At 33.6% G+C, this 15982-nt stretch overlaps 1 protein-coding gene and 1 long non-coding RNA gene across 2 annotated transcripts; one reads left to right on the forward strand and one right to left on the reverse strand.

The window, feature by feature from the left end:
- Positions 1-1872: 1872 nt before the first annotated feature.
- On the reverse strand, positions 1873-3826 carry LOC105663459 (uncharacterized). The gene is made up of 2 exons (XM_012292403.2): positions 3431-3826; positions 1873-1995 (listed from the first exon to the last, which is right to left on the reverse strand). The coding sequence occupies exons 1-2, from the start codon at positions 3721-3723 to the stop codon at positions 1932-1934; spliced, it is 357 nt and encodes a 118-aa protein (XP_012147793.1). The 5' UTR covers positions 3724-3826; the 3' UTR covers positions 1873-1931.
- Positions 3827-13924: 10098 nt separating this feature from the next.
- Positions 13925-15148, forward strand: LOC143265443 (uncharacterized). Its single transcript, XR_013040005.1, has 3 exons — positions 13925-14045; positions 14110-14840; positions 14977-15148. It is a non-coding gene; the product is annotated as an uncharacterized LOC143265443 (long non-coding RNA).
- Positions 15149-15982: the final 834 nt, after the last annotated feature.

Consider the following 15982-nt stretch of genomic DNA (forward strand, 5'->3'; position numbering starts at 1 on the left):
GGTGCAAATTGGAAATTGCGAATATTTCAAGTCAGAAATTTAATAATGACATTCAACGACGTGAAGATGAGTAATCCTAATAATTTGAGAAAGTGAGGCATTGGAAATTAAAATTAGAGGATTGCAATTTAAAGATTTGAGAATTTAGAAAATTGTTTAAAATGTCAACTACTCTGCACTTTTCCCGAAAATGGAGTAAGAGCGTAACTTGAAGTTAAATACTTTGAAACTTTATTTCATGTACAATGGGGCAAGAATAGAATTACTAACAAATCTGCTATAAAATGCTTTTTAATGCATTATACGAATGCTCTACACTGCAAATAAGTACTCTTAGCTGAAATATAAAGGGGATATAGTGAAACAAAACAAGGAAACAAACATACTAAATGGAGAAATTTCGCTCATATTGTAATAAAAATAGCCTGTATACGCACTTGCCCCGGTTACGAACTTACCCCATTTCACCTTATATAAAAAGAATTTAGCTTCTTAAATATTCAGTTGATTTGTTTAAAATTCTATAAATATCTCGATTGTTAAAAAAACTGTCTTATCGTGTTTGATGTATGACAATATCAAACTTCATAATTTATCGTATTCACTGCCATGAATTATATTAGAAATTTGATTTGGCATCCTATTGATAAAATTCATTACTATATTTTTTCCTATATTGTTCCACGTGTTAGAAAATATTGAAAGGTATCTTTTGACACATCTTGGTAGAAATAGTGTTAATGTGCAGGTTTTTGAACCGATTCTGCCTGAAAATTAAATTTTTAATGTGATGTTTAATAGGGTTTTAAATAATTTTCGAATATGTCGGTATATTATTATCCAATATATGGAAAACAAATGTTATGGAGCTTTCTCCAGGAAACATATCCAAATCATAGCCGTCGCCATTGAAGTTGCGTTTCGAAAAATATTTCACATATTTTTGTATATCGGGTTAAGCGGAGCTATTTGACCCATCTAGATTAAATTTACTTTTCTCGCTAAACTTACAAAAAAATTGTAACGAAACGTTCATTTTTAATAAAATAAATAACATTCTCCCAATCTGTACTCGTGTTTACTTTAGCAAATGAAGTTTCATTTTATTTTATTATATTTTCGTTTTTCACTTGTGTCGACATCATTTTCACCCTAAAAATATGCGGAGATGCTACAATAATTCTGTGAATGGTTTTTGTAACATTTAATTTGCAATCATCTCGCAGTTGAACCAATGACATTGTCATGTTTAAAAGTCATTCATAGAATTTTACGTTTATGTCCTGGAAACACTTTGGGAGGGCGGCTGAACGGCTCTACTCACCATACTCACCTTACGTCTTTTACTAAATAGCACTTTTTGAACCTATTTGTTTCGCAATAACCTTTGCTTCAATGCGAAAAGTAATCGTCGCTGTTTTTCTCTCTGAAAGTTTTTTTCACAAGGCATTTGACTTTTTAATCTTCACAAGCAAATCTTAAATCAATAAATAAATGTACATATGTATAATTGTTTAGATCTTGAATGAGATATAAATGCACAGTAAAACAAATTAAGGTAACATAATAAATTTATTTATGAAACAAGGTTGATACATTTATAAAACGATTGAAAATCAGGTTTCGTGTAACTCAGTTTAATATTAAAGTTTACACGTTAATTTTCTTTCACACAATTTGTATTGTACATTATGAATTAAGAATTAATGCATTGTGAATTAAGAAACACTATATAATTTTCTACCAGAAACTCAGGTAATTGAAAATAGGAGGTTGGTGTATTCATGTAACGCATTGTATTTTCCTAAAATCAAATGCGTGACATATAAACACATAGGTTTATTAGGATAAAGTGGAAAGAAGATATAACTGTTTTTGAATTAAAAGATACGTTTATTAATATCGAGTGAGTCGTATAATTTTCATCGTTACTATCTCTTCTCAGCATCATGATAATTTGAGCATTCCATTTTTGTAGAATGGGGTGGCGAAAAACTGAAACAATGATATAACAATAATATTAGCAAATATTATGATTTTTGACTTTTTTATAAATCTAATAATAAATCTAATAGTAAACTAATAATAATTAGAGGAATTTTCCGGTACTCTAAGTCAAACAAATTTCTCGCTGGACCTAACATAATAAGTCAGAAGAACATTCCGGTATAGTAAATCTGAATATACTAAATCTGGCAATACACTAAACCTAAATATGTAAGAATAAACATAAAAAATTATGAAAGGAATGTGCTAAGGTATGAACGTTCTAAGCGAGCGTTTGGAAAGTATGATCGTTAAAAAAAGTGCATGAAAGACCGAATGATAAGTTGCATTAAATGTTCATAGAGTGAAGATATTATATGAAAGGAAATTATTTCATACAACAGAATCGTGTTACTGTTTTTTTTTTTGTTAGCTATCTAACGTTTGCAAACGTAAAAGAATATGCAAACGTAAAACTGTTGAAATGTCTTAGAAAGTAACTTCTAATTTACGCTCGACCTTCTTTTAGCCAAGATGAAAATTACACCCAGATTTAACGATACGAAGCATAATTATACCGAAGCTGCAAGCCGGCATGGTTAAGCGCAATTATAACAACGTGCACATCCCGAGAGTGGCGTCCTTCCACGAAGACACCGGAATATTGACCCCAGCTGGGAGTCTGCACCTGCAGGGGCTATATGCAATCTTTGTGCATAACGACTCTACCGAGAGGAATACATTCTTGTGGAGTATTGCATTTCTATGTTGGATATATTAGAATAGAAAGATGGGAGCTTCGATATCTCGTCATTGCGCGTAGGAAATAAGACATCAGGGTCGAGAAGTTCCATAGGGGCAGATAAAAACGATAACTCGGAAATGGAAGGCTGTAAGTGAACGTTACCATACAATGTTACCATACAGATGAAGAGGTTCGAAGGTTACGAGATAATTATTGGATAATAACCCGAGAACTGATTTCTTGAGAACACCGATCCTCCACGGAATATTCTACATACATAATATTCTACAAGGGGTATTCGAAGAATTCCGAGGGGTCGAAAATTGAGTTAAAACTTTCCTTTGAACACAGTGTTTAGCGGAGGAATAAAAATGATACGACAGCGGCCTAATCATTTCTCGCGATTCATCGAAAGCTTCGTAGCCAATATATTTTTTGCTCTTCCCTATGAAAGACCTGAAAAGCCTTCGGGTCACAGGTTAAACGGGCCTTCCCGTGACAAGGCCCTCAGGACGCGTTCTTCAACAGGATGCGGAGGACGAGGTATACACAACCGAAGCCTTCGGTTCCTGTGATAAAGTGCTCATAATGTTTTTAACGAGTAAGCTGCGCGTAATTTTATAATTCGGCCGTGGCTCCGGCCCCATGGTATTTCGAGAGTGGATATAATGATTCGATGATTATGCGGCCATATCTCACCCACGGCTTCGTCCCAAGGAAGATACAGCCGGTGAAGAGATCCCCGTCCCGTCCGTCCGGATGGAAACAATGTCGGTGGACCCTCCCACGCCACGTACAGGGACTGTACCACGGCGAGCCAGAGTAATTCCCCCAATTATAAAATTATTATCCTGCGGTTGGCACCCCCGGGCAACACGCGGAACCAGACTGGCCTCTCTACTTCTCCTCTCGGCCTCGTTCGCCATGTTCTCCGCGTACTCGCTCCTCTTTATTCTTCCTTCCCCTCCCCTCTTCGCTCTGCCCTCTTCCATCCGGCTCTCGTCGATCCCCGTTGATTCGCGGATGAGATGCTGCGCACGTTTGCCGCGAAAGATCTCCGGCTCTTTCCGAACGATCGGGATTATTTTAAATTGATTAAACTCTCGTACGTATTTGGTCCTGCTTTATAATGTTTTGTATTTAACTTTTTCAACTGGCGGAATTCTGTCGACGACAATTTAGTAATAATCCTTACCGGTTATCATTTCAACATGTTTATATGGTTATTCCGTTGGAACGAGCTGAAGTTCTTTAGCCAGAATATCGATACCTAATTGGTTCCTGACTACGGTCGATGCATGTGGGAAACGTTGCTGGTTTTTGAGTTTGAGTTTAATTGCTTCGGGGGAGAGATAAGGGTATGTTACAAATTAGGATTTTGTGAATATTAACCGTTCACGAACGATATGTTGTTAGCAACGCTATGTAACATTGATATTCATTTATTCTTTCTCTGTTTTGTAACAGGGTCTGTTTTCAATTTTTTAGATGTTAGTCGTGTTATTTTCTTTGGAATTTTGTCCCCGAGCCTTACGGAATCAGTCTCTGTTGGATTCGGATTTATCAAGATTCGGACATTTGAAAATTTGTAAATTAGGAAACTTGACATTTATAAAATTTGAGAATTTAGAGATTTGAAGGTTTTGATGTTCAGAAATTTTAGTATTTTGAAATTTTTTAATTTTGGAATTTTAGAATTTGGAAATTTGGGAATTTGGGAATTTGGGAATTTGAAAATTTAAGAATTCAAGAAAGTTTAAAAAGTCAGGAATTCAGAAATTTAGCAATTTGAAAGCTTAAGAATTAAAAGGAATGTCATTGTCATAATTTGAAAATTTAAAAACGTAGAAATTTAAGAATCCAAAATTTTAGAAATTTCATAGCACAGAAGACATTATTATTCCTTTTTCTTAAATTTTAACGACCTCGAGATATAATAATAATACAAATCAGAGTTGTATAAATTAAATTACCATTCTTCAGAAATGTTAAATTTAATCTATAATACCTCATTTTTAGCTTATTACCGAAATTACCTTTGTACATTGAAAAATTTCTGAAAATGTTTTAAAATAATGACATGATAAATAGCATTTATTAGAGAGTACAGTTCTAAAGGCTCATCCCATAAATATTCGAACAGACAATAACGAAGAAAGAATAATAAGACGATTTCAAATTCACAAATCATTAAAGAATTCGTTCCATAATGTAAGGTCCATGCCATTACATACTTTTGCTTCTTCTTATTCCTCTGATTTACATTCATTTGTAGTCTTTGCAACGTTATTAATCCTTTAAATATTTCCTTGCGTCAGATGTACCAGGTTCATATTTCCAAATACATTTTATATAAATACATCTTTTCCTAATTTGAATTACAATTTATTGACATTTTCAATTTCAACATTTTAGCACTAAAATTACAAAACTCTTTAAATGAACTATTCACGAGTCTTATTCTAAATTACAGAATTTGTTAAAACAACTATGCTAATTTTTATCCAGATGTGTTATTTTATCCAAAGAACTGATGTGAATATTTAGTCACGTTTTGTCATCTATTTATTTATTATTCTACTTTATTTTTAATTTCAAATTATGTATGTATTAAGGTGGTTCGAAACATATTTTAATTAACTTTATTTTTTGATTTCTTAATTATGTAAATATGGTTAAATGATTGACTTTGCTGTGAAACTTCTATTCTAACATCTAATTTTGTACAATTTAAATTTTAAACTTTAAAAAAACTTTTGAATGCAAACATGTATCACCTATTTAGAATACTAATGTTCCACAGGGTGAGAAAGAAATTTTTGTATCCACGCTAGTATGCATTATACGTGCAGAAATCTTCGAATAAATAGGTTAATCGAAAGGTCAAATACATAATGCATAAAAAGCAAATCATGTCCCGTTGTAAACGATCTTTCAGTTTTGATCTAACGGTAACATCATAGCTAAAGTGCCATTTATAGAGGAATTTATACCAGCCGTTAGGGCAAGAAGATCGAGTGTGTAAGGGTGAAAAATAAATAAATATAACCGTAGCAACCCTTGCACAGAGCGATCCTTTCTTAAGTTGAGCTCGTTCATAATCTTGCCAGTAGCTGCTAGTGACTTTAACCGAGCAATGTCTCTGTGTTCCATCGTCTGTAACAGCGTGTGGATACGTGCGTGAAATTTCGATGGCACAGACAGAACACTCGAAGCAGCCTTTCTATTAGAGAATGACAACCGCAGGCAACTAAATACGTTCTTGAAACGACAATTAATATCGAGGGAATTTATAACAAACACTTTTAAACCTTTTATGACTAGTTATATTCACTACGAGCGATCATTGTGTGGTCAAATTATACAGTCCCTGGTCATCGAATTATTTTTAGCATTTTTCACGTTTTCTGTAAAATTAAAACACTTTAACAGATGTATTTTAAATGTATTTTAAATAGTTTGAACACATGGCACGCTGCAAATCTTTTTTTAATACACTTGCTTGCTAATCCACAGCAAGTGTTTGTCAGTCAAAAACTCATCCAAGCTTCAAGTTATACTTCCAATCTCAGACCTCGTTCAATTAAAAACAAACTCAGTTCAAATACGATTTAGTTTTGACACATTTGAACTGCAACATACATCTGACTCGATGTTGTAGATTAATAGATATATGGTATCAACAGATTTCTGGTATAAGTACCGACTAGCAAGGTTAGTAATAGCAGTTATAATGTAGATGCTTAGAGTAAGGAAATTTCGGAGGAAAAGCAAGAGTGTACGAAGAGAAACTACAGTGGCCCCCGTGGGTGGGGTGCTCCCGCGAGTTAAAAGGACAAGAATGTTTGACAGCTATTTTTCAGTGATCACACCGAGTTAGTTATCGACCGTTGGGATCTCTCACCCCTGCTGCCCCCTTGACACCCTGTGCAGCGATCCAATCTCAACAAGCAAGTCTTCGTTTTCTATTTCTCTTCGTTCCCAATAAAGAGAGGGTTATCTCTCATCTTCTCCTTCTCGCATCCGCCACGCATTCGGTCTCTCATTTCAGTATCGTGGATCTTGCGTTGTGTCTCTTTTCCGTACGGTCCGGGCCACCACCTCGGTGCTATCGGTGGTCACCAGGTCTGACGAGCGAAACAGCTCGAAAGGAATCTCCTCTCTTCTCTAATGCAAGCCATTGTGTGTCTAGTTAACGGCGATCCGCCCAGCGCAACGTGATTCATTTTTTACTTCCACGAACAGTTTTTTTGATCGATCGGAAATTAGAGAGTTTAAATACCACCCCGGGGCATGACACGTCCGAATGGAGATCGTAATCGACATCCATCGGCGTCGAGCACGGTACGCCGAATTTCCATTGTATCGCTAACGTCGATAGGTATAACATAAATTCACTTCTCGTCCGGCATCTTGTTGCGTTTTCGACTTTGCCGGACGGTTCCTTCCCTGCCAATTGACGAGCGTGAAGCCCTCGCTGCTTTCGTGAATGATGTTCGCCGTGGACCCTCGATTACCCATAAATCTGCGCTAAAGGTTTGAGGCCAGCGACTAAAATGATGGACCGTTCTTTCTTCTTTTCCTTCCTTCAGGTGATGCTCGGACGTCGGGATCGCCTTCAGCGAATGGAAAGCAAAGTGCCTCCACGGATCACGCACTTTTACGGGTTCTTTCGTTCTTCGTAATTACTGGTATTATTTAAATGCCACACCTTTTCACGAAAGCCAGTGTTATTCAGTGTAATGTCGAATCTATTCGTTGCTGTAATAGGTAATATCGTTTATGTGATAGGGCATCGAATGCTGAGAACGAACCGAGTTTAGAGTCCGAGTTAACTACGAAAATTCATTGTTTGTGTTATTTACTTACGATCACAACGTACGTTTCGACTACAAAATTGTTGTTATTTTCTAAAATAAGGTGAAGTTAATTACAATATGAGCGAAATTTCTCCATTTAATATGTTTGTTTCCTTGTTTTGATTCACTATATCTCCTTTTATATTTCAGCTAAGAGTATTTGTTCGCAGTACAGACTACTTGCATAATGCAGTAAAAAGCACTTTATAGCAGATTTGTTGATAATTCTGCTCTTGCCCCATTGCACATGAAATAAAGTTTCAAAGTAACATCATGTTACGCTCTTACCCCATTTTCGGGGAAAGTGCAAAGTAGTTGACATTTTACACAATTTCCTATCAAAATCAAAATGTACAAGGAAAGTTAAGGTCCTAGTTAATATTAATTAAATAGTACTAATTGTGCAGAGCGTTCGATATCGACAGCGTTAAGTATTTACATAGCAGACTGAAAATACTTACGTTTAAATACCAACTTTACAAAAACCGGTCTGCACTTATCCCACTTCACCTTATCTAAAGTCTTCATATTACAAATTTTGATATCAGCATGTTACCAAATTCGCAAATCCCTAAATTGCAATTCTCTAATTTCAATTTCCAATGCCTCACTTTCTCAAATTATTAGGTTTACTCATCTTCACGTCGTTGAATGTCATTATTTAATTTCTGACTTGAAATATTCGCAATTTCCAATTTGCACCTATATTGTACCTATTTGTACCTATATTTCTGGATGGTCTCTTGATATTTCAAATTAGTAAGTCCCCACATTTCCGATTCCTAATTTGACAATTTCTTATTCCTTATATTCTCAAATACTCATATTTCTACACTTCCATGTCGTCGAATACACATGTTACTAATTTGAACTGTTAGAAATCTACAAATCTCCAAGTTCCATATACCTACATCTCCAAATCTTCATAGCAGTAAATTTTCTATATTCCAAATTATCAAGTGACCTCACTTCTTAAATTCTGAAATTTCTAAATTAACAAATTAGCAAACTTCTAAGTTCGGGAATTCTTCAACTTCTAAATATTTAAATTTCCAAGCAGTAAATTAAACATTTTTAATTACAACTTGTGTATCACCATATTTTCAAATCCCCATATCTCTAAATTTCTGCCTTAAAAAGTCTCAAATTCCCAATTTTTTAATTTTCACATTTGCATATCGCCACAGTATCAAGAAATATTTGGCTGCACATGTATTAGTTTGTAATTATGCAAAATATTGGAGTTGTTTTCAATTTTATTGAACTTTGAAATATTATATTGTCAAAATTGTCATTTTACTTAATAATTTTTATTTTAGACACATGTAGTAAACGAACCCATAGTATTTTAGATACTTGCATAATTACTTGTTATTATAATTGTCTTATTTACTTCTTATCTGTGAAGCTTAGTATTGTGATTTCACTTATTCTTCATTTTATCTACATATCATTCTAAGCATTTTATTAATTTTTTTTCTTACCTATATATCATTGTTTTATTTACTATTTTTTTTACACTGCCATTTTCATTATTTATTTTTACATTAATACATTTAATGTCACAAAGTAACTATTTTTGAAAGCAAAGACTATAAAATCAAAAATTGTTATTTTAGAAAATAGAAAGAATAGTTGAAGAGTTTTTAGAGATAAAGTTTTGATTTTGTGAAATTTATTGAAAATTAAAGGATAGCTACAGATAGCGTTGGCTAACTCTAACTGATTGTTTTTGGAGTTAATGATATCTGATTCTAAGTGACTTCTCTAGGAAAAATGATTATGCACATATTGACTTCTGCATAGTAAATTTTTATTTTTACAAATGTAATTTACAGATTTAAATTTCTAATTTGAATTTGAATCTTAGGATATTTAGAAATTTCTGATTTGACAAATTTGGAAATATAAAAATTAGGAAGCTTGGAAAGTTTATTAGAGAGTTTGTGGATTTATAAATTGTTGAAGTTGAGAAGGTTAAGATGTTGGAAGATTTGGAAATTTAACATGTTGGAGATTTTTGCAATTTCGAATGCTTGGAAATTTGGGAATTTCAATTTGGAATTTGAGAATTTGAGAGAAGTTCGGAATTTGAAGTCAGAGAATGTCAGAATATTTGAAAGTTTAGAAATTCGAGAAAGTGAGCAATATTGAAATATGGAAATTGAAGAATTAAAAGTTTGGGGAATTTTGAAATTTGAGAATTATGAAGCTGAAGAAATTGGTGTTTTTAAATTTATAGATTCAGAAATACAGAAATTGTGGAAATTACTAGATTTGAAAACTTAGAAATGTCTAGGTTTAAAAACTTAGAGGTGAAAGGTACTGGATTTGAAAACCAAGAAATTTAGAAATTAAGGATTTAAATATTGCTCAAGTAGAGAGTTATTAAATTTCAAAATTTACAAATTTCAGAATTATGAATTTTGGAAGTTAAGAATTTTGGGAATTTGAAAATTTAAAAATTTGGAAAAGTAGAAATTTAGAAATTTGGGATTTGAACATTAGAAAATTTTGAAAGTTGGGAAAATTAGGAATTTTTTAAATTGTGAATTTGAAAATTTGAAAATTAGGAAACCTAGAATGAGGGAGATTTAGAAATTGAAGATTTAAGCTTTCGAATTCGGAATTTGAAACGTTTAGGACTTAAGAAATTAAAAACTAGAAAATTTCGAAGCATAATAATTTGAAAATTTGTAAATTTAGGTATCTAAAAACTCGCCAATTTGTAAATTTGAAAATTTAAAAATTCAAAAAATGATGATTTGGAAATATCAAAATATTGCATTGTCACAATTTGTAAATTAATAGGCCCGTAAATTTAGAAAATTTAGAAAAAAATTTTTAAATTTGTAAAAATTAAAAATTGAAAATTTAGAAACTTGTCAACATCAAAATTAAAAAATTTAGAAATACTGACATTTGACAATTTCTCAACTTGAAAATTGAAAAGCATGAAAAATTTCAAAATTAAAAATGTCAAGTTTACACATTAAATTCCCCAAAATTTGAGGAAGAGGCTCCTCTCACTTCTTCAAAAGCAGTTACTCAAGTATACGCGTAAAGCCGCGTTAAAGGATTCTTAGAAATTGCCCAAGAGAAACGAGACAGGATAAATTTGAAGCAAGCAGTCACCTTGAAGACAGTTATTGAGCAAAATGACAGTAGGCATATACAAATATCGGACGTTTGAAGATATATTATTTAAAATGATTTGCAAAATAATAACAATGATGCAGCAAATGTCAAAGATAATAATGCAAACTACTGGAATCGTGTGATTTCAAATTTAAAAGTAATCGACTGATGATTTCAATCGAATTGACCTAATTGCGGTGTGACATTGAATTCCTACAATGAACTTTGATGTAAGCACTTTAACTGTCACGATTCTGTACAATTTATTAACTTATTAACTATCCATAATTTATCGAAGTTTAATTTTAATAAATGAAGCTTCATGTTGGCGTATTTTATATTTTGAAACAAGGACATGTATAACAAACCTTAAAATTTGCGCTTTTATCTAAAATTGACGTACTGACATTGCACCCGAATGTACTATAATTATACGTTCGTTTTTTTATTTAAAGTTTGTGAGTGTAAGAATGTGTGCTGATTTAAGCCCCAAATGAACTCCATGCAAACATCCGTAAAGAACATTGGTAACAAGCGGCAATCATTCGTGAGTGACTTCTAACAATCGTTAAGGCTATTTGACGTTTTCAATATTCAAAAGATTTTGCTCGATAACAGGTATGACAGTTTCACAATAAATCTTCATCGTTCCGTATCTCCGAAAAATCTTTTCAATTCCAAATATCCGTTGGGTGCCCGATCTATCTCCCACTTCTCTGCACGAACAGAGGAGAGTCGATCACACGCGAGGTCTCGCAATTAACGAATCAGATACGGCGCGACATCAAAAAGACAAATGACCCCAACGAGATGGGAGCGGATAAACGCGTTCTTTTTTTTCCCCGCGTCCTCCTCCGCCTCCTGATCTTCTCTCTTTTTCTTCCAACTCACTCACGCTTGACGAGTATGAATCAGGGATCTGATAACCGAAGAAATGGTTCGAGCGATCAGAGTGTGCGGGGCAGTTGAGAACGAACAGAAGGTAAAGAAGCAAGGGGGGGAGGTTGAAAGGAGGGAAAGGAAGGTGGATGAGTATGAAAATTATTCTTAGGATGCGCGTACGGGGCGCACACTTGTCAAGATGGCGCACAGAATTAATTAAATTAAGCCTGCACCTCCCTCGAAGAAAACCTGCCTGACAGAGAGGCCGATTACGTGGTAGATCGAAGAAAGAAAAGAGATGGACGTCGACAGGGGGGAAAAGAAGACCGAGAGGGATCTTCGGTTCGACATCGAGTGCAAGTCATTCCAGTCATTGGTTGCTCCATAGGAATCTTAGTTGTTAGTGTGTACGCGCTCGAATGAGCAAGCATATACGTGTGGGTGGACGAGGTGTGTTTTGACGTTTACCCTCACGCCAGGTATTCTCGTTCCTTCGATCCCGTCGTGTCGGAATTCGTGGCGCGCAAAATGCTTTCCTAACCAGCCTGTTCCGCGGATTTCATCTAGTTCAAGTGTAAGCGATTCTTTTTAACCTGAACTTTGCTAAAATAATTTTAAAATCTTTTAATGGAAATAGGGTATGGTTTATCAGGAAATATAGGAGATTATTAAATTTAAAATAACACAAAAAACACAATGACTTTTAAACACTAAATGAATTTATTATATAAGGAGAAATGACTTGGAAGGATCTCTTAAAATAACACACAATATTTTTATACGCGTGAAAATTATAATCACATAGAAACAAGTTAGAAAGAGAAATATGAATTTTACTTTTTTAACATGAGAAGATCTAATCAAAATCGAGCGCTATCGTACAAATAATCGATAAATGAACAAACTTAATTACTGACTTCTCAACACAATTATTTTTGTTAATTTCATTTATATGAAAATTCAACATCTTTGCAGGTTAACTGTAGTTCGTGAGATAAAATGGGGTAATGGAATTTATAAAATCGCTGAAGATGTATATTTTGAAAGTGGGGCAAGTCTTTTGAAAAAATGATAACTAAATTCTATGGTAAGTTTCAATTCCCTAATATTTGAATAATTGTATTGGAAAGATGTTCATTGTAAGCGGTGAAAATCTTAGGTTGAAATTATTTTGCCATCTATATTTGCGTCATTATTTTTACTCATAGCAAACAATGTTTCAGAGAAAGTTGCATGGTTTGGAGAGCAGCATATGCTGATGGTATATTTTTTTGTAGGTGGACGTGTAAAGGACATATGAAGGTCATTAATGGTTTTTTAAATGGAATTATAATTTTTTTATTGCATCAGCTGACACTCCTTCATATTCTTCACAAAAAAGTATTAATCTGTTTATGTGAAAAAATCATTAGTTTAGAAGATATTTTAATTTTAATGTCTATTTATAGAAAAGGTTCAATATGGCGACCATTTGCATCAGAACACTTTCTGAATCGAGAAATTAATTACTTACTAACATTCCGTAGTGTATAATCTTTCTGCATGTGTAGCACTTTTCCCAGCTTCAAAATAAACTGTTAACATGTCTATCTTTTCTTCCTTAGAATACTTCATTATGAAGTGATAATTCACCGTATCGTCGTAATCATCGTATTATAGACGTAACAGAGACAACATTTCACTGCTATTGCGTAACAAAAAAAAAACAAAAACTTACAATTCGTTTGGTGACACGTGACCTCTCAAAGCATGTAAAAAAACATTTGCTGTTCAGCTAGGGCAATTCATAATATTGACTAGAAAGTCACGATTTCCTAACAAGTTAGAATTAAAATATCTCCTAAACTAATGATTTTTTCACATAACTAGATTAATACTTTTTTGTAAAGAATATGAAGGAGTATCAGCTGATACAATAAAAAGTTTATGATTCCATTTAAAAAAATATTAATGACCCTCATATGTCCTTTGCAAGTCCACCTACAAAAAAAATACACCGCCAGCATATGCCGCTCTCCAAACCATTCAACTTCATCTAAAACATTGTTTGCTATGGGTAATAATAATGATGCAAATTTAGATGGCAAAATGTGGTGAAGCACCCTGTATACTTAGCTCTGGTATTTTAGTAATACAATTTTGAAAAACTAGAAATTGTATAAAATTGATAGTATAACCTCAGTATGAAACGAGGATCTGTAGATAGGTGCCATCTAGGTGTCTAGGTGCCATTGCTTGTATTATTAACTTGTAAGTTCTTATTCAGTCCTTAATAAATAATAGACAATATTAATACAGTTCTTGTTTTAGTACCAGTGTACAAAACCCCTTAACAATTTCGCTGTCATTTGAAAATTATAAATTCTTATTTATTTCATTAAAAAAAGGCTCCCAATGATTTCAAAGAATGATGCACTTGAAAGTGAAGCTGTGAGGTAATAATAAGAATAAATAAATAAATCCTGAGTTCCAACGAATTTTATTGTTTCATGTTTATAGAAATAGAACATGAGGATTGATCTAATTAATGATTATAATACAGTAATTAGTGTTTGCTTATTTGTAAATTTATTGAATTTGCCCTATTTTCAAAATAAGTGGCTCAATTAAGTGTTGTAGAGAACAGAGAACAATTGTAGAACAAAAAGAACAAATATGTAGGTATTTTATAAAAATGCAGCATACAATGAAGATGTAAATATAAAACAAAACTTCGTAAAGAGCACAACATAACAAAATTATTGCAATAACATGTACATCGTATTGCAAGTATCCTTGAAAATTACCACAGAAGAAAATTAAATTAATTTCACATACGTAATTTCACTCTAATTACCTTTTATTAATTTTGTCAATGACGATAAGAAAAATGAAATACGCTAAAAACATTTCTTTCCTAATCCCATTTTTTTCCACGTAACTCAAATCAAACGAGCTTTAGTATGTCTCAGAGTTCATTATCAAAGGGCACACGTTAAATATCGTTTACCACGAAACGAGGTACGACAAATAAAAAAGAGGCAATAAATCAAGAAAAGACTTATTGCGTCCAGTTGGTATATACCTGAGCAATGCTGACTTATTGACACTTGGTCCCTGGTCTGCTAAATCGTTTTGGAGTTAAGTATCCGAAAGGCTAAACAGCTCTCCCCTGCGGAGCGAGAGAATAACGCGGAAAGAAGAAAAGAAGGAGAGAACGGGTGGAGAACCGTAACTTCTCTCGCTCTTTGGTAACGTATTAAACGGAGAAAAACAGACGAGGGACAGAAGGAACGCGAGAAGAACGTCGGGTTCTTCTCGCGTTCGTTCTGTCCTGGGATAAAGGATGCAAATGCTTATGCTGACCATCAAAATCTAATTAACCAGCGAAAGAACGGTCCCTGGGCGAAAGCCAAAAAGATTCCAAGAAGAAAAAACGACTCAGGTGGAGGTTTAGCAGTTCGAAGGTGTCAGAGACCGGTAAGGTTCCCTTATGCATATGCCAAGTTCCTTCCACCTACTCTCCGTCTCCTCCCCTCCACAACGCCTTAACCTCCTTCATTCGAATCTATATGAAGGACCAGAACAGAGAAATCTCTATAGCAAACGTCGTTACGAGCCAGGTTTATGTCGCTCGACGTGTATAACACTCTATAGCATGAAATTCGTCGGCATGTAACGGGGGTCCTAAATTTCGACTGTGTACTCCTGAAATGTACAGAATCGATTCACGCTTAAAGTTTATCTACGATGCCGCTCGTACGTTTATTTATCGGAGAATATATCCAGATTTTATTCCGTAATGTATGATTGGTTACGTTTCACACAATGGCTGCTATCGTGTATGCAACCTTGTGTCGAATAAATTATGATACTCTCTGTATTTATTAGTCGATGTTGAAATTTCGAGACATGTTTGAATAGAAATGGTCATTCGAATGGAGACGAATTTTAAACTAAAAAATATTGAAATTAGCTTTGTACTCTTTTAGGGAAGTTTTTCGTATAAAATTAGTTAGACTGGAATATAAAGTTATAAAAGTAAAATCAACTGCATTGAATTATAATTGACATATGAAACAAGTTGCAACTGTAGTATAAAATGCATTTTTTATCATACCAAATTGTAATATAAAATAGGTTAGGTTAGGTTTATGACAGAGTTTACACACATATTATAGCACCTATAAATATGAACATATAAATAGCATCTTTTGCTATAAAAACAGTGCATGATACCGTGCTTTCCTTACAATATCAAACGATTGAAATTAATATAAACGGACGATCATCCATCTATTGTACAATACGTTTACAAAACGTTCGAATTCGAAAGATCTCTAAATCAAAGTCTTAATTCAAAAAAGGATTTATATGATTCCTGTTACGCAAT

Source organism: Megachile rotundata, chromosome 11, assembly GCF_050947335.1.
Source record: "Megachile rotundata isolate GNS110a chromosome 11, iyMegRotu1, whole genome shotgun sequence".
In the NCBI taxonomy this organism is placed as follows: Eukaryota; Metazoa; Arthropoda; class Insecta; order Hymenoptera; family Megachilidae; genus Megachile; species Megachile rotundata.